The following is a 19,012-nucleotide window of genomic DNA, read 5'->3' on the forward strand; positions in this document are numbered from 1 at the left end:
GGACGGCACTCGCATGCCGGAACAGACAGCGCTCTGGAGTCCGGCTTGCCTCTACTGCCATGCTATGGAAACGTCTGGTCTGCTCTGGAGCCTCGCACCCTGCGGCTCCAACGCGTAGTTATCACAGGTGTAGTTCGATGGTGGCATTTCTTTCCCCCTCTTTATCCCTGATTTGGAGCGCCGACTGCCGACGCAACCTGTCGAAATGGTCGTTCACCAGTCTCGATCGCAAGTCGGAAGCAGCAACTGTGTCGTGATAAACCAGTGAACTGCACGCGACAGACGGGAATCTTTGGAGGACAGGACGCATGATAAATGTTCCATCCAGCCTTCCAGGATATTAAGGGCACTGTTCCCTGCAGACGTATTATGTGCAATACGCAGATTTCACAGTACGGACTGCGCAGTGCAGAGTGCAGACATAGCATCTGCCCGGTCACGACACGAACTCATCATATGAACGAACAGGTCTGGAATATCGGGTCATGACAAGCGCCAACAGTGCGAGTCAGACAGCTTCCCGGCGCTTTTGCCGGCGGCCGCGGTGACAGGATCACGGGACAGCGACGTTCGGCGGTGATTGGCAAGTCATCCATATTGCATGGGCACTTGGCTGCAGCTTGTGAGGCGCGGGGGGCACACAACATCGTGCACAGCAGATAATAAATGAGCCTACGAGAACAAAAGGCACGACCACAGATCCCCGTCCTGGGATCCGTCTTCTATTCGCCTGTTCGCCATTACTATGTAGTCTGTACCCAATACCACATCGCTTTAACACTCATTGCGCATCACTCGTCACGTTCGTCAGCACCCGACACAACGCGACTGTCACTCGCTATTTGCCATGGACGCGCACCAGACGGTCCTAAACACTTCCCATCATCGCAAATAGGCACCGCTCTGCACCTAGACCCGAGATCGCCAGAGCCGCGGAGGAGGGTGTTCGATAATGGTTACGAGTTGCGACATTGCGTCTACGTGAATAGAGTGTCTCTGTGAGCGTACTACGAATTCTAAGCAGTCACGATGATGGTCTACAAAACAAATTGATACAGAGGGAATAGTCTTGGGTCTGTGTCTGCTGCTGCTGCGACTGCGCCTGGTACAGCATAATGTCCATGGTTCTGAGCCCGATCTCTAAGTAGTCCCCGCAAGTGAATCGGCGCGGGCACACCGCTTGCCGTATTCAAGCGTCTTAAGTCCCGACATCGAGGAACTTATCTGCCTTTTGCTCACTTGCGCTAGCCTTGAACGCGACAATCCCAATGATGATGCCGCAGGCAAAAAAGCACATCGAGATGATAAACCAGATGACGCCCCAACATTGCGGCGCACCACCGACAAGCTTGCTGAACGCCGTCGCATCTGATTCGTTCACCTTGCGGAAAACTAGATCGTCCAGAATATCCCACAGAGAATAGAGCGAGTTCATGACACCCTGCAAAACAGGCGTACGGTGAGCTCCAACCGGGAAGGGTCGAGAGTGAACAGCAATGCTCACAATAAATAAGATCAGGTAACGCAAGGCTACGGAGTCTGCGATGAACCAAAATGCGACAATCACTGCAAGAGAATTTTGTAATGCCAGGATGAGCTCATGATCCACCTGCTTTCCAGGGCGGGACTCACAGCCTGCCATGCCGATGATGAGAACCCATGTGAGCCAGTCCCTCCGTGCCCACCAGAGGGTGAGGAGGAAAAAGACGCCGACGACGATCGATGCAATCTTGCTCGCTCGCTCATCAAAACCACAGGCGATTAGCGCTGCTCCAATCAATGAAGAGCCGAGGTAGCCGGCCGGTAAAGAGAGATGCGGGATGCCTCCACGCATGCGAGTCACGCCGCCCTCATTTGGCTCTGTCAAACAATGCGTGCCCAGATCAGCAGCAGCTCTTCATAGTCACGGCAGGATCTCTGCCAGCTCACCCAGTGTGATGCTCTCAATTCTTGCGCCAGTGCATAGCCCAACGATGGCATGGCTTGCCTCATGAAAGCCGACGGTCAGTAGCTTGAAAGGGTAGATGATATAGTTGAGAATGGGAAAGCTCCAGAGGATGACGATAACTACCGCATAGACACACGCGACGATGATGGTCGTCCGCTGTGTCGCATTGACTTGCAGGGCAGTATTAGATGCACGCTTGGAGAGAAGGCCGGTATACTCCTCCACTGATGAGGAGGACAGGAGTGCCGGCATGGTGCCAAAGGTGGTGCGCAGGTTGCCTCGGAGCTGAACACGCTGTCGACCCTACCAGTTGTTCCGCCGGAGCAGGTGCAACTTCTGGCCCTTGTACGAACAAGCTGGCCTCGAGGAGAGAAAGGTTCAGGAAGAATTGTCGCTTGCCCAGTTTTGCACTAATGTGGAGAACAAAAGACGGAGGAGGCAAAAACCAGCTTTGCCAACAAGAGTTGGTTGCACTCGATTATATGGACTGATGAAACAGAGAGTAAGAACCAACACAGCCTCGGCACCGTCCTGCCACCTGGCGCGCTTGGCGCATCGCTGAACCTGCCGAAGGGGTGAGTAACAGTTATTACGTAATCACGTTTCCAATGTTGTGGCAGCAAACCAATTGGCCTTTGGCTTGTGGGTGTCTCAAAAGAATACTGTATCCTTTTGGCTCTGAGATTGCGAGAGATTAAAAGCTTGGTTCTCCGAAGTGGGAAAGCACATGGGCGAACGGTTGCTTCGGTCTATATGTCCATGACAATGACAATGGGTGAGACAGTGGAGAGTCGTCGCTTGTGCGAAGCGAGGAATGACGCGAGCAAGGAGCGAGAACCAGAAGTAGCGAGCGCGGAGTCGAGGCGAGTTCCTGCGCGCAAGGACAACTCGGAGTCGTCCTTTGTATTTGTGCGCGGTGAAGGTGTGGAAATAGTCTTGGTGTGTGAGATCGTGGTTTTGTTGTGTAGTGGCGGGTCCGACAAGGATGAAGTCAGTAGGGTGCGCAATGATCTTTTGTAATATTTAGTCGCGCAAGAGTTGTCATTTTGAGTTCCGTTCCGACATCCAACTTTTGGATGTATTCTCGACTCTCATCATTTGCTTGTTATCCCGTTTGTAAGGTATTGGCTGCACGCAACGATGGACCAACAGCGAAAAGGAACAGTCTGAAAGTAGGCCCGAAGCGATTGAAGGCTCATGGCATCCAGCTGAGCGAGCGAGCATGCGATGACCAAGCACTTCTTCTGTATTGAGGCATCTCACGGAGTATTACGAGATTAATCGAGGCAAGCCTTTACGACAATCGACATAAACACATCAGGTCGTCGCCATGTACTACGACCTAAACATCACATGGCCTCTGTCCGCAATGGACGCTTCTAAGAAGCGTAACACGTCGAAAGAGCACACAGATGAGGCCAAGGCACTTGCCAGCTACGTCAACGCTTTGGCCGTCATCGCCGGTGCTCCCGATATAGATCCCGAGAAGGCCCAACAGCAGCGGCGGCCAGGAAAAGAGCAGAAGGGTAAAAACAGAACAAATGGGCAGTCAAATGACGGAGCAGGCCTAGGGTCAGGTAATGCAGATCCAAGGCATTCTAAGCCGGCTTCGCGGCCGTCATTGAAGCCCTTTGACCCCATGACTGGTCTCGTCACCTACGACCGAGAGCGCATGCTGGCCGTGACGACGGATGCCGCCGAGCGTGAGTCACTTCTAAGGCTTGTCGCCTAATCCGATCACGATCGTAGTGTCTGACTTAATACCTATGCGCGCATGCGAATAAGCAGTTGGTTATCATTTTGTTGCGTACAATCACATCGTTCATGGGCGGTTCGACAGTCAAGCGCACCAAAATCCATTCTACGATTCGCGCACTAAGGAAACCCATCCTCCCTTCCCTCTACTAGATCCGCGCACCAGGGCTGCGGAGCAAAAGCGCCGGCGAAAGAATGCAGCTGCAGCGCCTCAAAATGCTGCCAACGCAGCTGAGAAGGGGACGGACAAGGCCACAGTTGCCGATGACGCAAAGAAAGAGTGGGACGGTGTAGATGTCACGCAGTACAGCCGTTGCACCATCGTCTTGGATGAGACAAGCTTTGGCAAGCAAGGCCATGGCCTTGTGAGTAGCAAGAGGCTTTTTACTGGGCAACTATAGACCTTTTACTGAAACGGGGGGACTTGATTCTGGCACTCTACGCAGACATCAGCGTCGACGAACGCACTGTTGACATACGATCTGCTTGCGGTGTGCCCGCTGACCGAGGCGGCATTCTCGGCGGCTTGCCTATCGCTTTCAGAGCTAAAGCAGAACAGCGTCGACATAATCAGTTTTGACCTCGCCGCATCCCCGCGTTTGCCTTTCATGCTTAAACGCAGCGCGATCGGCGCTGCCTTACAGAACGGAGCAGTGTTCGAAGTATGCTACGGCGCTGCGGTCAGCACAGAAGACGTCTACGCCTCATGGCGACGCACGCGTAATGGCGGAGGCGGCAGCTGGGAGCAGGACGCAGAGTCTAGGTCGCGAGCGAGGCGCAATCTGATTGCCGGCACGCGCGAGCTGCTGCGCGTCACCAATGGGAAAGGCGTCGTCTTTAGCAGCGGCGTAGCAGATATATTGGGCCTCCGCGGACCCGTTGACATTGTTAACTTGTGAGTGTAAGGATGCGATGGCCTCGAAGGCTTTGGAACAAGACCATCGTCATTGCACAACGCGCTTACGCCGCCTTGCCTCCCTTTCAAACCTTCGCAGAGCGACAGCTCTATTCGGCATGAACCAGGCGGCTGCGCAAGACGCACTCTCCAAGACGTGTCGTTCGCTGCTGAAGCGTGCAGAGACGCGCAAGACGTGGCGAGGCATTGTCGGCCTACCGAAGCTGCGACTCGTCCAGCCACCGCCGTGCACGACTGGCGGTGGAAACCGAGGCCAGGCGCCTGACCCGCTGAAGGACATGGGCGTCGACGAATCTGGAGTTAACAGCTCCGCAGTGCAGGCATCGGTTTCGTCAAAGAAAAAGAGGGGCCGAGAGGAAGAAGAAGAGGAGGAGAAGGCTAACCCGACCGAATGGAGAGCCAGCAAGAAAGTGCTGAATGTACCAAAGGATGCGGTCAATGGGTCATGACACCTCGGCTCAGTATTTGCTTTCCCACGGCCCGGTGCCTGCGCTATGGCGGCTCGCGAGTGTGAATAGCGTAGCGTATGAGTTACATTGCACCTCTGATCCCATTTTCCCTAGCGAGAGAGAGCGCTCGGAAAAAGACAGCCTGGCGTAGATGATGTGAGAGAGACGAGCCGGCACGATTGAGATGGATGAGGTGAATGGATGGGATAGCGAAGTGGTCATTCGTGGCGCGGGCGCATGTACATATATAGTTGAAATCACGCTGCGTTGTAGTGCCTGTTGAGTCTGTGTACCGCGCGCGCAGCGCTACCTCCAAGAACACTATTGTGCGAGGGATTCATTGATCCTGACACCCTCATGAAGCCAGACCTTTAGGCTTGCTTGCATCCAGCAGAAGTGTTTCCTTCTGGCCCTTTGAACGAACCCCCCTCCCCTGCTGGAGAGACCGAGCACTCTTGGACATCACGGAGGGAAAAAGGAAAAGATGGCGGCCGCAGTAGAGGAACACACGCCGCTCCAGTCGTATGTCGGCTTCGACTCGATCACTAAGCAGATCGAGTCCAAGCTGCTCAAGAGGGGCTTCCAGTTCAACGTCATGGTCGTTGGCCAGACCGGGCTCGGCAAGTCGACGTTGATCAACACACTCTTTGCCAGCCACCTGATCGACTCTAAGGGTCGTCTCGAGGCGTACGAGAGCCCTCGCAGCACCACTGAGATCCATCCCATCAGCCATTGTGAGTGCCAGCAACGTCGCATGCTCGGAAAAGTACCTTGTCTTTGCTGACAATGTCGTAACCACCACACAGTGATCGTCGAGAATGGCGTCAAGCTCCGCTTAAACATTGTCGACACACCAGGCTATGGCGACCAGGTTAACAACGAGAACTGGTAAGCGCCTCATCACCCACTTGGATATCGAGATGACACGCGCAAGAGCTGACTTTCCCTACGTTGCTTGCGGCAGCTGGGACCCGATCATCAAATACATCAAGGACCAGCACAGCGCCTACCTCCGAAAGGAGCTCACTGCTATGCGTGAGAGGTACATTACCGATACCCGCATCCACTGCTGCCTCTTCTTTATCAACCCGTGAGTCCCATGCATGCATTACAGTGGCGTGGAAGCCGGAGTCGGCATCTGACACGCGCTCTTTTCGCGCTTCGATGATCTCAGAACTGGCCACGGGCTTCGACCGATCGACACGTTGGTCATGAAGAAGCTCTCCGACGTCGTCAATGTCGTGCCCATCATTGCTAAGTCGGACAGTTTGACATTGGAGGAGCGGGATCTCTTCAAGGAGCGGGTGTGTACAGCCATGGCGGTGTCTGTCCGTTTTGCTATCTATCAAGACTCATCTTTCCTCAACTCTCTTGTGCGCTCAGATCCGTGCCGAGATGCAGTACAACAATATTCGCCTCTACCCCTTTGACAGCGAGGAACACGAGGAGGAGGAGCGCGAGCTGAACGACCGCATCCGCTCGCTCATCCCGCTGGCTGTCATTGGCTCGGAGCGCAGTGTCGTCATCGATGGTAAGGCCGTGCGCGGGCGCAAGAGCCGCTACGGCATCGTCAATGTCGAGAACGAGAGCCACTGCGAGTTTGTCTACCTTCGCAATTTCCTCACGAGGTGAGTCATCCGCCACGAAAGGCCATGCCGCATCCCTCATTGCTGATTTTTTTCTCGCCTTCCACTAGGACCCACCTGCAAGACCTCATCGAGACAACCGCGCAGATCCACTACGAAGCGTTCCGGTCCAAGCAGCTGCTCGCGCTCAAAGAGTCGAGCACAAAGCAGCAACAGCAGGCGCAAGGCCACGCTTGAGCTCCGATCCCTGATCAACTCGGCGCCCGTGCGCATCGATTAGCTTGTTTCCATTCGCTTGGGCGCGAATGCGCCCAACTCAAAGCGTAGCTATGCGCGATTGCATGGAAGTATGTGTGTAAGGAGTTGGAATGAATTGCGATTCCGGATATACAATAAGCAACAGGAGTAGTTCCGATCAGCATGCTTTCCTTCTCAATGCGTTCCGTGTGAGACGTTCGCTATGTGAGGAGCGAGGCCAACTGGCCTGCGGCGGCCATCGATGCACAGAATATTGAGATGTGCTGCAGCCCTTGTCCAGATGCGAATGCCGCGCCTAGACTGACAATGGCGGGGCCGGGGCACTAAGCATGAAGGAGGCCGTGAAGATTGGATCCGAATCAGATGCGACCCGTTTTTGTCTTGGGCAAGGCGCACTCACCAAGCCACTCAAACCCCACCCAGCGCCAAAGAGCGCAGCACCGCCGATGAGTTTGGCGTCGATGATCTGGCTTTTGGGCAGCCTCCACATGGGGCTGGCAGCATGCAGCATCGGCTGGTCCGCCTCCGTTTTGCCCCCGCGATCGATGCGCGGCTTGACGCTAAGAAAGTAGCCGGCAGCGCTAGGCAGGATGCCGCCGAGGGCCACCATCGCGAGCGAGGGGTCCCATCCATACATGCCGATGATGCGCATGGGTGACAGCGAGAGAAAGCCGAGGACCTTGCTCGAACGCAGCATGCCCGTCAGAGCGAGGCCAAACGCAAAGTGCAGACCCGTGCAGAACGAAACGACCTTGGCGCCGAGACGGTGCCTTCTTGCTACCTCCTGCGGCTTTTCGCCACTCTTTGGGGCTGCAAGAAGCGGCACGAGCAACGTATAGATCAGTGCAGGCAGCTGCAGCAGCGCAATTGCCTTAGCACCGGGCAGATGAACAGGATCCGCCACGGTCGATCGCGCAGCTTGGAGTGTCAGTGGAGAGCTGCTGAGCTGATGCGCGGCAACGGCGACGCAAAAGAACGTGGCTGTGGCAGCTATCGAACGAGGTGAAACGCGGCTGAGGCCACATAGGAAGTGTCCAGAAGTGCAGCCAGAGCCGAGCTGTAGCGGAAAGGGAGACGGGGCGTTTCTTCAGTCATCTGCATTACCTTGGAACCGCACGGAATCCACCTTGGTGCCGAGCCCGACCAGAATGCCGAAGAGGGCAGTGTAAAGCGGCGGGCTGGGGGGCACTGCGTCGAATACCTTGACCCCAAAGCTGCTTTCGAACAGACCCCGTTGAGCACCTAGCAGCAAGCCTCCAGCGAGGAGGCCGGCAGTGAAGAGCCGTGCCGTGCTGACCGCCGTCCTGTCGCTGATTCGTTGAGGATCGTTGGCAACCTTTGGAGAGGTATCACTGCTGGAGTCAACAAAGCTGCGGACGGCACCGTGGAAAAATCCTGAGATGCCCAAGACAGAGCCCAGTTGTGTGAGCATGGCGTGCACGCTCGAGGCCAGCATCAGCCCTCCCAGGAAGGAGTGTACGGGCGTGAACGAAGGGGATGACGACATTGTTGCTCAGGTTCCGCAAGGCATCAAGTTGTGAAAGATGTTAGCGAAGGTATTTCCCCATGCATGTTACCGCTGGCTCACCATTTGATCCATGCTCCTGTTGATCGGATGACGCATCCAACTTCAAGAAGGGGGTGGTGTCTTGAACGTATATTATATATGGTGCGCAAAGGCCGCTGTCTCACGTTGATTCACGCGCGTTCACGGCCTGGCGAAAGAAATCGTGGCGATAACGTCATACACCAACTCGCAAGTGACCAAACCACCAAACACCAACAAAGATACCAGATGCCAAAGCTTTGTGTCCATCGTACGCAAGGGATGCAAAACAACATCTCTGTGCGCCAAAACAGGTCGAGTCTCGTGAGCATTCCTCTTCTGCGCGCGAATGGCTCGCGAATAAGCTCCAGACTGTATCCTTTCGGCGCTGTGGTTGACGCTCATGAAACGTGGGAGTCAGGATTGCAGCTCGCAAGCCTCCCGCGCAACGGTGTCCAAAGTACTTTTCAAACTACACAGGATACAATATACCAAATGGTACTAACTTGCGGTACAGTTATATGAGTGCCTCGTCGTCAGAATCAACAGGTGATGTTCCATCCGAGTCGACGTCGCTATACACGTTACAGCAGCGAATCTTGATCCAAGTCGCCCATTTCCAGTGGCGGTGTGTTGACTTGCGCAGCACGATCCCTTCCAGGCCGTGGAGCTTGACTTGGTCGAGCGCGGCCTTGAGGTCCTTTCGAGACTCAATGTGCGGAAAAGGATGGCTCTTTTGTATCAAGCCGTGATCCTTGACAATCTCTGCAGCCAACCTTGAGCGCCGTTTATGCCAAGGCTCCTCCGTGAGTGACGCTCCGTTTGCTTAGAGCAGATCAAAGATGTAAAGGCCCAGCTTGTACGGCGCCTTGTTCTTGTATGCTAGCCAGTACAAGGTGCGCCGTCCTTGGTTCCACGGTGCGGGGCGGCCCTCTGCCATCACAACATGTTCGGCGTCAAAGATGACACTGTCGAGTCCAGGAAACGCTTCGGCAACTAGCCTAGCATTGGCCGATATGTTAGAGCACATACTTATCAGAGTGATGTTACAACCTCAGCAGAGGTGGGGCAGGCTTGCATACGCACTCGCAGACTTCTGGCTTGCGCAACGCGGCCCAAGACGGGCAGTTGGTGGCGTCCCTGCTCCGCTTGTTGTATACTGTTATTCCACAGTTGCAACGATGAAAGTGAACCTGAATACGCTGGCCGTCCGCCTTGATTTCAGCCCTTTGCCACTTCCCCCGGGAGTAGAACCATGGGCCGTCAGGCAAGGAGAATAAGGTTTTGGACCGTGGACGCTGTACATGGGCGAAGAGGGCAGAGGGAATTGGGTGTGCTGGCATCGATGGGGAATGTTTGTAGATAGCGAGCAGAGAGCAGCAAGGGTGCGCAGAAAACAGTGGATCGCAAGCAATTCTGAGTGTGAAAGGCAAGGATAGGCACGACTACATATGCACCTCATACCCATAGGCTATGGGACTGTGCTGCGTATCCATGGAATGTCGACCCGGTTCGCACTTCTGCGTGCCATTTGGCTGAAACGCCAGGATTTTACCACCTCATTTGTGTTCCGAGTGCGTTCGACCTAACAAGTTGCTGGACAAGGGCTGCGGGCGAGCGCTGATGTGATGATTAGCAAGCAGGCTCAAAACTACTTTTTACGCGAGCGCGACCAGGAACCTGAAATGCAGTCTGCGCAAAGGGGGTCAGCTTGCTTCACTCGAAGTCCCGGAACGTGCTTTGGTTTAGCACCTGAGGTAGTTGCATGCGTGTAGTCAAGTCACATGGGTGCGTAAAAGTCGCCAGGCTCGAGATGTTGACGGCCTCGAATCTGCGCGTCGTGTTGAAACGCTGTGTCGAGTGATCGATCCTGTTTGTCAGCTTGGATCATTAACTGTGCACCCGTTGCAATCAGGTGGCTTTTGAACAGCTTCGAAGGCAGGTTCATACGGCGCTTTCGTTTGTCCTCTCTACCGTTTTAACCCGCTCAGCCGAGCTGAAATCGTTGCGGTTGACTCCTCGTTGTATTTCGTGTAGGTCACCCACATACGAGAGGGCTACAGTACAATCGAAACAAAAACTGACCATGGATGTTACTAAAAGCTTCTCTTACGCTCTCCTGGCAGCCGAGCAACCGTCCTTTGCAAGCGCAGCGTAAAAAGCTGTCGGACTTTTGGTAAAGCTTGGTCAAAGACGTCCTTGTTATAGAGTATTGGTTACCGGGCGTTTGATCGTCATGATTTCATGAGAATAAAACAGACATCGTCACATTGAGCAGTTCCATTTCAGGTCGGGGGTGCGCCAAAAAGGGGCAAAAAAATCCGTGAAGTGGGATTTGAACCCACGAGTGTCGGGGCGCATTGCACATGCAAAAGCGTAATAACTCTTGAATCCGATGCGATGACCGCTACGCCATCCACGGCCTTGAATCCTGGCGAATTCTAAACATTATAACCACTTACAGCAATCCTTTCCGATCTATCACAACCTTTTCTGCAGCATCTTGCAATCAATCTAGGTGCGCCATCGCAACGTTCACTGCAGGCACTTTTGGGAGGTATTTGGTGAGACCCGAGGGGAGAGCTGCTGCGAGCGTCCAAGCGGGGGGGGGGGGGTAACGGGGCACGGACGTGTGTGAATATTGAACCCCAATGCTATTTCAGGCTTGCCCGCTTGATGCTTTTTGTCAATGTATGAGTGACGATACGATCAGAGTACTCAGCTTCCACCGCGGGGAGATTCCCGGGACGGCCCACAATGATTCTACAACTCGTGCATGGCCTGATTTATGAGGCCAATCACATTCTGGTACATTATGGGACTCTGGCTCACTTTGCAGCACGCCCACCGTCAACGCATTCAATCCCAACACTGGCTCGTGCCCCCATCATCCCTGAACGGTGCCTCTGCATCTTCCAGAAGAAGACAAGGTGACCGTAAACGTTGCGGTGGCGGGTGATGGGTACGCTTATGGGTGGCTACGAGATAACGATCGCGGTATGGCGAGAAGGCGTATACTGAGGCGCAGTTCGCCTGAGCGTGTCATCCTGCCGAGGCAATATTCACATTGTTGGGGAGGGCAGATCAAACACACCGCATGGAAGTTCCTTATCACTTGCATGTTGTAAGCTTTCGTTACACAGGCCTCAAGACAGAAAGTTACATACTTTTGCTGCGTTGGAAATCACGAAGTAAAGCCATTGCGTACATTGTCGAACTTCGAATATGGATAGTCAATGCAGTTATTGGTGCTGTCAAGCTTTCCGAGCTGGAGCATCCGCGGACAAGGGATAGTACAGTCAGGTAGACGCCGAGTCCACCCCGAAGAGCGACAGCACTCACTTTACTCGCCACCCGAAGAACCATTGGCGTGACGGAAGAGCTGGAAGTATAATCGCTCGAAAGCTCCCAGTACATGGCGCCGGCAAGGCCCTTGTCGTTGATGTACTTTGTCTTTTGATCAAAGATGGCCGGCGTGTCATACGAGATGAGCAACTGCTGGCTGGGGTCGTACGAGTACGAAGCGCCGGAATATTTGGTATCCTCAGTAACAGAGGCACCGGCGTGGGGAAGCGCCTTGAGATCCCACACGCCATTCTCCCAGCTGCCGGGTCCGACGCCTTGAAATGTGGCCTTGAGGCCGGCCGTGCTGGCAAAGGCCCGTCCATAAAGCGGAAGGCCAAATACGAGCTTCGACGCGCTGACGCCGGCGTTGGTGTACGTCTTGACGGCATCGTCTCCCGAAGCCTCCGAAGCAGGCGATGTATTGCTGTCGTTGTACAGATTCGCATGATGACCAGTAAGGTCTGACCATGAGCCAGCATAGTCGTAGGCCATAATGTTCCAAAAGTCAAGGTACTGATCCATCCCACTGAGATCCATGGTTTGAACCTTGGACTTGTCGGCAGACACAGCGGCTGTCAGCAGAAAGCGTGGCGGGTCGCTCGTGCGCTTGGCTTGAGCTGCGTCGAGGGCGGAGCGAATCCCTTGCAGTAGTAGTGTGAACGCGTGTGCTTGCTCGCTGTCCGCAGGATACTCCCAATCGACTGAGCTTGGCGTCAGCTTCTGAGGTAGCAGGTTCTTGGGATACTCTTCGCTCACCATCAATCCCATCAAGGCCGTTGTCTTCGAGCAGCTGAACGGCAGTCTGGGCGAATGTCTGCCTGCATGTCTCGCTGCCGGCCATCGGCCAGAAGTGGGACCTGTAAGTCCACCCTCCGATCGAGAGCAGGACCTTCAGCGCACGATTGTGCCTTTTGATCAATCCAAAACGCTTGAAATTGCCATAGAGGTTGCTCCTACCGGGAGGGTCGTTCCAGGAATCTGGATCCTCCACGTCCGTGTAGCGGATTTGCTGGGGAAGGAGGCCGCGATGGAACCAGCGCAGACGAAGGGCAGATGTGGCCAGGATCAGTTAGAGTATTGTGCAACCACGAGAGCCGGCTCGCTCACCTGGCCCGACCAGGTGTCCGTGAGAAATACTTCACCAGTATCCGGCTTGACGTCGGCGAATGAGTAGAGGATATGCGTAAGAGAGGTTGCGGGAACATGCTTAGGAAAATACTGCCTGGCGTAGATGCCCCAATCAACAAAGTAGCCCTGGCGGTAAAGAGTACAGCAAAGGAGTAGCAGGCATGGACATTAGGAAGCGGGACGTCTCTGCATATGCCAAGGAAACATACGACGTTGACCTTGCCATTCGCGGGGCTTGTCATAGCTTGCTTGGCTACGTCAATGTTCAAAAATCGCACATGCGGAAGCTGGAATCGGAAGTTGGAAGAGAGTCCAGAATGAGACAAGGATGAGCGAAAGCTTGCCAGGGGCAACGTTATATCATGCCGATTCGTGAGTGATGACTAAAAGACATACCTGCTGCTGACAGCAGGAAAGCAGGAAGCGTGAGGACAGATGGGAGAATCATCATTGATACGGTCCACGATGGCGCAGCAGGAAAGATGAATCAAGAAGCAGATCGTAGCACGAGTCAGCAAGCGCGCACCGCACATTTGGGGCGCGGGGCGGACGGCGGCAGAGGTGAACAGTCATTACATATACATAATCCCAAGATGAAGGGACACCGCCAGCATCGTACTGTCAGAAGGAGCCCAGTAAACCTGCCTGGCGCCAAGGAAAGCGTGACGCTTGACAAAGCGACCGGGAAGCCATTTTGCTGGCTGGAGTCTGAACCTCGTGCGTCCAACAAAAAGCCCCAACACGCGTGAGAGCGCTTGAGCTTGACAAAGGGCTTGACCGCGTAAGTAGTGGGGGAGATTGGATTGAGAACCGTGTGACAGAGCCACTACATAGCATCAGAGCAGCGGCAGCGAGGAGCCCAGGGCGCATGAGATGATAAAGGTGCCTAGCAGCGCAGTTTTCGAAGTCACTAGCGAGCCAACGACACTAACCTTGTTTCTAGGCGCTTCTTTCTTGTCTAGCAGCTTGCGCAGCATCGCGGCATTCGTATGGAATATCTCAACGGTTGTTGAAGAAAATAGCCCTGGAGCGGGGTCGACCTGTGAGATGTCAACGCGGGTCGAAGTTCGATGCACAGACGAGGCAAGCCACCTCGTCTTTCGATTCTTCCAATATTTACGAGAACATGCCATAGGCGTTCAGTGTTGACATGGTTGTCGGTGCTGGATGGAATACTCGATAAATATAAAGCGTACATAGTGTGGTTCGACAAATCAATTGCAAATTCTCCCGAATTCCCGAACCCGAGCGCACATTCCAAGTTTCTCTGCGTGCTGCTCGCACCATCGTCACATGCTTATTGTCAATGCATTAGTTTGTGCGGCGCAGAGGCAAGCTTTGGAAGTCGCAGAGGCTTTTGATTTTTCTTTTAAACCATCATAATCCCATGATAGATGGCCGGTGGCAAAAAGCAATGCGCGATGGAACGATGGGGAGAATGCGTGTGAAGTGGGGATGACTGGCTGACTGTACTTCTAGGACTTGTGGTACATATGGGATCGTCAGACAGGTCTTGCTTTTGGAAGGGAAGTTCCACAACGCGGCTGCTATTTTCAGGCAGCCCAGCCCGATGGTATAGTCAGATGCTGGGACGATTCAGAACGGAGGCGACCACACTGCGACAGTCCGACAGTCAGCATGCATAGTGCCTGGGGTATGCCAATTTGGGCCCAGGCAAGTGGAAGGGTCTTCGCCTGCCGCTAAACCCTTGAACCCATTTAGTCGTCTACAGCTCTTTCTGTGACGCACAAGAGTCGGGAAGAGTCTGGCAGAGTTCAGGCGTTCAACTAGGATTCGAGATCGCCTTTGTCACGCTTCATCTTCGTCAAGCGTCCCTGCGGAAACAAAGCTCTGGCGAGAGGTATCATAAACACTCCCCGTCTCCACACATCTTTCGTGGTTCCAAACATGACATGTGGATACAATGAACATGAACATGTAAGCGGGGGAATGAGTGTTCATCCCCCCGAATCGGGGTATTCTAGTCCGAAAAGGTGCGTTCTTAACCATTGTTTCAATCCCGCGTTCCGCCCTGGCAGTGTCATACATTCGGCGAGCGGGCTGGTGCCAGCCAGGTATTAGATTTTCGGCATGTGTCGAATGCCTCTCTTATGATTTCCATCACGCTCCGTTGGCAATAGTTCCTTTGCGCCCTCTCCACTGCAGAAAGGAAGGCCGCGGCATATCGACGTGTATTGGACGGCCCAGAGCTCTCGCAGTCAAAAGCCTCCACGAGGGCCTTCTCCGCTTCGCTGCCGATCAGCTTTACCGACTTTTGGCAGTGCAGAGGGTGACATTTCAACCAACCGCTGTAGACAAAAGACAGGGAAACTGTTCGGCGTTTTATAGCACACGCTGCAGCCCTTTATCGGAGGGTTAAGCCTGGTACCGCCAAAGCAACTCTGCGCGACCCAATCGCTTGATCATTTCCGCTGTGGTACCGTAGAGAATAGGCACGCATGTCGCCAACGACGCCAACACATGCAGTGCGCTTGCACGACCGCGACGTCAGCGACCCAACGACGGTCATAGATTCGCCGGCAGACGCGCAAACAGTAATCGATCCATCAACAGAAGTGCGACAGGAGGAACACAACATTGGGAAGGAGCAGTTATCCTCCACTTCAGCAGTCGAGCGTAGTAGGCCGGATTTGGTCCTGAAGGAGGTCCCTCAGCCTGCGCAAGACATCCCTCATAAGCCACGGAACAAGGCGCCGAGGAGGGCGATCGAGTACACGCTCAAAAATGCAGATCCACACGTGCGATCAAACCCGTTTCGACGGCATGCACGCCAGCTCGCCTTTGCGGCGCCATACCCAGATTCAGGGGTGGTACTATCGAGGGCTGATGAGGGTGAGAGTGGGACACGTAGAGGGTGGAGAGCATGGAAGCTACCCGGTCCGTTATCATTCGATACCTGGCAAGGGTGGTACCTAGTTCTCTTCCACTGCATTGGTGCAACTATCATCTCGGGAGCGGTCAACTTGTGAGTCAAAGTCGGAGGGATGCATAGTCTGTTCACGCTCGGCAGCTGATGTGAATTTTTTGTTGCTGCAGTGGCATTGCATGTGCGATGTATCGGTCACAATCTGACATTACATATTGGGTGCTCGCACGAAATACAGTGAGAGAAGATGGATCAAACTTTGGCTCTTACATACGAACTTAAATTCATTGTTTTTCTCTTGCAGGTGGCTGGCGACATGGGCGTAACAGTCCTGATCCAGTCGATCGTGACGTTCGTTATTACTTCATCTATGGTCCACTCAGATCTGACAACCGGATCAGTAGCGCCGCTCTCGCGACCATGGCCGCCACTGCTGCACCTTCCCAGCACACCTTCCCGGCGGGGCTTTGCATTCTTCGGCACTCGCCTGCCCCTCTCCGTCCCCGAGGGCGAGTCACTGCCTATGGGTCCACTGGGCACAAATTGCGGAGCATTCAAGCCCTATGCACTCTGGATCATTCGCTCGGCATACACTGGCTCTGAGCGCAACGATCTCCTTGCGCCGGGTATCTCGTGGCGCCAGCGCCTCGAGCGGCTCGTCTGGACCGCCGCGCAAGGGCTCTTGATCGGCGTAATCGTCTTTCCCTGGTTCTGGGGCATCGCCATGGCTATTACCGCGCCCATCTACAGCGCCAGAAATTTGGGTCACACGTGGGCTCCCCAGGTGATCAAGCTGATTTACGGCGGCTTGCTTGGCCTCGTCACCAATCCGTTCATCGCGTTGATGGCGATGGGCGCGGAGAGCAGCGTTAAGAGAGCCTATCCCGAACTCAACATTTGGCAGCAAGAAGGGCAAGGCCCCCATGCAGAATATATCCACGCATAATGTCCTTACCCAGAATTCTTAAGAGTTCAGAATTACCCGCACCCGCATTGAAAAAAATAGGTTTACTTGCCTTATAAAAGACGATAATCATAATGACCATGCATTTCTCCTTCCTTTTGCAACAACATGATAATGAAGAAACGAGGTCTATACATAGATCGACCCACGATCAATCTGTGACGTGCAAATGTGCGTTGAAGCTCCCAGCTGTGCGGTGTGCAAAAATCAAAAAAAACAAGAGACAATATCAAAAGAGGAGTGATTGATTGTCGTCGGGGTCATAGGGCCAGCGGTGGTGGTCGACGTTATCGGCATTCAACAAGGAGCTTTGGCCTATCGTCCACCCTGGTTCAAGAGCGTTGCCCTTCACTGACTCCTGCGACGCTTGGCAGCGGGAAAAGTCTGCTCGTCGCTGTCGTCGTTGTCGTCCGAAGTTTCTTGATTCGGATCGTCGCCAAGTCGAATGGCGGGCTGCTGCGGTGCAGGCGACTGCGAGTGGAAGAGCTGCAGCGCATGTGGGTTGGCCGCATGAACGTGCTGCATAGCATGCGGCATGCCAGGGACAGAAAGGGGAGTCATCGCCATGGGCATCTGATGGTGATGCATCGGCGCCAACGTTATACCAGTATCCGCCTGTGAGTGCGGCGGCTGCTGCTGCAAGAAGCCGGTGTCAATGACCATGCCAACGGCATTGATGGGCACCTGCGGCAGCTTGTCGCGGGCAGCTTGTCCGCCCTCCGCTCGCTCTTCCATCCCATGTCCATCGTCAAGTTCGTCATTTTCTTCTTCTTCATCGTCATCATCCTCTCCTTCTTCGCTGTCATCGACCACAGCCTCCGAATCGGTAAACTGGGGCAAGTATCCGAGCGCATCGTAGTCCCCCGTGGAAGAATCGGAAGCATGCGATCGCTTATTGTTCGACGCACGCAGACGCAGCGTCAGCGAGCCATTTCTTTCGGTGGCAGCGGACGCGCATACACGCTGCCAATTTGTCAGGCTCTCTTGCAGCTCTTGGACTGATGTAGATGGTGTTTAACGCATGTCAGAACCGATTGACCAGCACGAATGCGAACGAAGCACAACTTACTCGAAGCAACACTGGAGTCTCTTCCCTCGAGCTGCGTCGCAAGCACGCCAGCGGTGAGCGAGATAGCCCTCGCTTGCGCTTTGGCCATGCCACGCATTTTCCTCTGCATTGATCCTATCTGTGACTGCAACGACTTGACTTGCACCTCTAATGATTTCACGGTAGCCGGCCCTATCGGCTGCTGCTGAGCTTGTTGATGCTGCGAATGCTGTTGCGCCTGCGATCGTGCTTGGCGTTGGGAACGCGAGTTGACCGATGTGGCTGCTGGAGCTGCTGCAGCAGCTTTGGAGGAGCCTTTGCGCTCTCCTGAACCGGCACTTTCGACAGCCGTCGAGCTACCGCTGGAGGTGGAGCTGGCCGCCGAGGAAGAGCTCTTGGGTTTGCCAGAAGCTGTCCTCGCTTTTGACGCACCATTGATGTTGATGCTGTCGTTGCCAGTAATGACATCTGCAGCAGAATGCAGAGCGCTACTTCCGTTCGACTTGGCTGATGCGCCAGCACTAGCCGCGCTACTGATGGCACCGACCCGAGCCTTTGCTGCATTCCAAGTACCGTCAAAGTCAAGCTTGGGCGTCTTGGGAGCGCGCCGCTTAATCTCTTCCATCCTCCGTGGGTACTTGCGAAGGAAAAGAGGGTGACGGAAGGACCAATCACTTTGGGGCGTGCTGTTGGAGTGGGAGACAGCGGCGGTGTGCATCGCATCGGTCAGCTTGATGAAGCCATAGCTGTAATGCAGTAAGATTTCGGTCAGCTGATTTGTCATCACGCTTCACCAGCAAATGACGGCAACACACATGTTGAGCTGCCTAATGAAGGATTGCCAGTTGTTGTGCTTGAAATCTGCGATGTGATGGTGAAATGCAATCGTAGGATAAGCGCCCTGTTTAATATCCATCATGCCGACCTCTCCCTAATGCCATGACCATCACCGTTAATGTTGCGGAGGGAACGCACAATTTGGAAGAACATCCCGGGAAAAAGTAACTGAGTCGAACACCCGGAAAGCGGCACCGTCTGGTGTCCACTTGATCTGGATGACATCTTTGTTGTCGAGCATGCTCCTGAGTTTCCGCACAAACGCAGGGATCCTCTTCTTCTGCCCTGCAAGTCCTGTCAAGTCCGCCGATCCTTCCCCCTGCTCCATGTCTTCGTCCCCAAGCA

The 19,012-nt window shown here is 54.3% G+C and overlaps 8 protein-coding genes and 1 non-coding gene across 9 annotated transcripts; 3 read left to right on the forward strand and 6 right to left on the reverse strand.

Annotated features, from left to right (window-relative positions):
- Nucleotides 1-1,198: 1,198 nt before the first annotated feature.
- On the reverse strand, nucleotides 1,199-2,200 carry K437DRAFT_261527 (uncharacterized protein; the record flags this gene model as incomplete). Its single annotated transcript, XM_013389668.1, has 4 exons — nucleotides 1,199-1,441; nucleotides 1,505-1,566; nucleotides 1,633-1,860; nucleotides 1,930-2,200. The coding sequence occupies 4 exons, from the start codon at nucleotides 2,198-2,200 to the stop codon at nucleotides 1,199-1,201; spliced, it is 804 nt and encodes a 267-aa protein (XP_013245122.1).
- Nucleotides 2,201-3,026: 826 nt separating this feature from the next.
- On the forward strand, nucleotides 3,027-5,321 carry K437DRAFT_272658 (PHP domain-like protein). The gene is made up of 4 exons (XM_013389669.1): nucleotides 3,027-3,651; nucleotides 3,737-4,068; nucleotides 4,150-4,598; nucleotides 4,699-5,321. The coding sequence occupies exons 1-4, from the start codon at nucleotides 3,279-3,281 to the stop codon at nucleotides 5,066-5,068; spliced, it is 1,524 nt and encodes a 507-aa protein (XP_013245123.1). The 5' UTR covers nucleotides 3,027-3,278; the 3' UTR covers nucleotides 5,069-5,321.
- Nucleotides 5,322-5,373: 52 nt separating this feature from the next.
- On the forward strand, nucleotides 5,374-7,050 carry K437DRAFT_254481 (putative CDC10-septin). The gene is made up of 6 exons (XM_013389670.1): nucleotides 5,374-5,802; nucleotides 5,875-5,956; nucleotides 6,033-6,158; nucleotides 6,243-6,372; nucleotides 6,452-6,696; nucleotides 6,765-7,050. The coding sequence occupies exons 1-6, from the start codon at nucleotides 5,553-5,555 to the stop codon at nucleotides 6,889-6,891; spliced, it is 960 nt and encodes a 319-aa protein (XP_013245124.1). The 5' UTR covers nucleotides 5,374-5,552; the 3' UTR covers nucleotides 6,892-7,050.
- Nucleotides 7,007-8,604, reverse strand: K437DRAFT_254482 (uncharacterized protein). Its single transcript, XM_013389671.1, has 4 exons — nucleotides 8,501-8,604; nucleotides 8,039-8,424; nucleotides 7,313-7,969; nucleotides 7,007-7,235 (listed from the first exon to the last, which is right to left on the reverse strand). The coding sequence occupies exons 2-4, from the start codon at nucleotides 8,417-8,419 to the stop codon at nucleotides 7,113-7,115; spliced, it is 1,161 nt and encodes a 386-aa protein (XP_013245125.1). The 5' UTR covers nucleotides 8,420-8,424; nucleotides 8,501-8,604; the 3' UTR covers nucleotides 7,007-7,112.
- A 2,174-nt stretch (nucleotides 8,605-10,778) lies between these two features.
- K437DRAFT_t10 lies at nucleotides 10,779-10,880 on the reverse strand. Its single transcript has one exon. It is a non-coding gene; the product is annotated as a tRNA-Leu (tRNA).
- Nucleotides 10,881-11,642: 762 nt separating this feature from the next.
- K437DRAFT_266821 (glycoside hydrolase family 18 protein) lies at nucleotides 11,643-13,173 on the reverse strand (the record flags this gene model as incomplete). Its single annotated transcript, XM_013389672.1, has 5 exons — nucleotides 11,643-11,726; nucleotides 11,801-12,504; nucleotides 12,560-12,812; nucleotides 12,911-13,057; nucleotides 13,141-13,173. 5 exons carry the CDS (start codon nucleotides 13,171-13,173, stop codon nucleotides 11,643-11,645), a joined length of 1,221 nt encoding a protein of 406 aa, XP_013245126.1.
- A 134-nt stretch (nucleotides 13,174-13,307) lies between these two features.
- Nucleotides 13,308-14,104, reverse strand: K437DRAFT_27094 (uncharacterized protein). Its single transcript, XM_013389608.1, has 2 exons — nucleotides 13,864-14,104; nucleotides 13,308-13,757 (listed from the first exon to the last, which is right to left on the reverse strand). The coding sequence occupies exons 1-2, from the start codon at nucleotides 14,062-14,064 to the stop codon at nucleotides 13,443-13,445; spliced, it is 516 nt and encodes a 171-aa protein (XP_013245062.1). The 5' UTR covers nucleotides 14,065-14,104; the 3' UTR covers nucleotides 13,308-13,442.
- A 1,149-nt stretch (nucleotides 14,105-15,253) lies between these two features.
- On the forward strand, nucleotides 15,254-17,021 carry K437DRAFT_26939 (uncharacterized protein). The gene is made up of 3 exons (XM_013389607.1): nucleotides 15,254-15,917; nucleotides 15,989-16,055; nucleotides 16,123-17,021. Exons 1-3 carry the CDS (start codon nucleotides 15,391-15,393, stop codon nucleotides 16,762-16,764), a joined length of 1,236 nt encoding a protein of 411 aa, XP_013245061.1. The 5' UTR covers nucleotides 15,254-15,390; the 3' UTR covers nucleotides 16,765-17,021.
- Nucleotides 17,022-18,425: 1,404 nt separating this feature from the next.
- Nucleotides 18,426-18,995, reverse strand: K437DRAFT_220907 (winged helix DNA-binding domain-containing protein; the record flags this gene model as incomplete). Its single annotated transcript, XM_013389673.1, has 3 exons — nucleotides 18,426-18,576; nucleotides 18,646-18,691; nucleotides 18,806-18,995. Coding segments are annotated over 3 exons (387 nt in total), but the record flags the coding sequence as incomplete, so codon positions are not given.
- Between the last annotated feature and the right edge of the window lie 17 nt (nucleotides 18,996-19,012).

Source organism: Tilletiaria anomala, assembly GCF_000711695.1.
Source record: "Tilletiaria anomala UBC 951 chromosome Unknown K437scaffold_12, whole genome shotgun sequence".
Lineage (NCBI taxonomy): Eukaryota > Fungi > Basidiomycota > Exobasidiomycetes > Georgefischeriales > Tilletiariaceae > Tilletiaria > Tilletiaria anomala.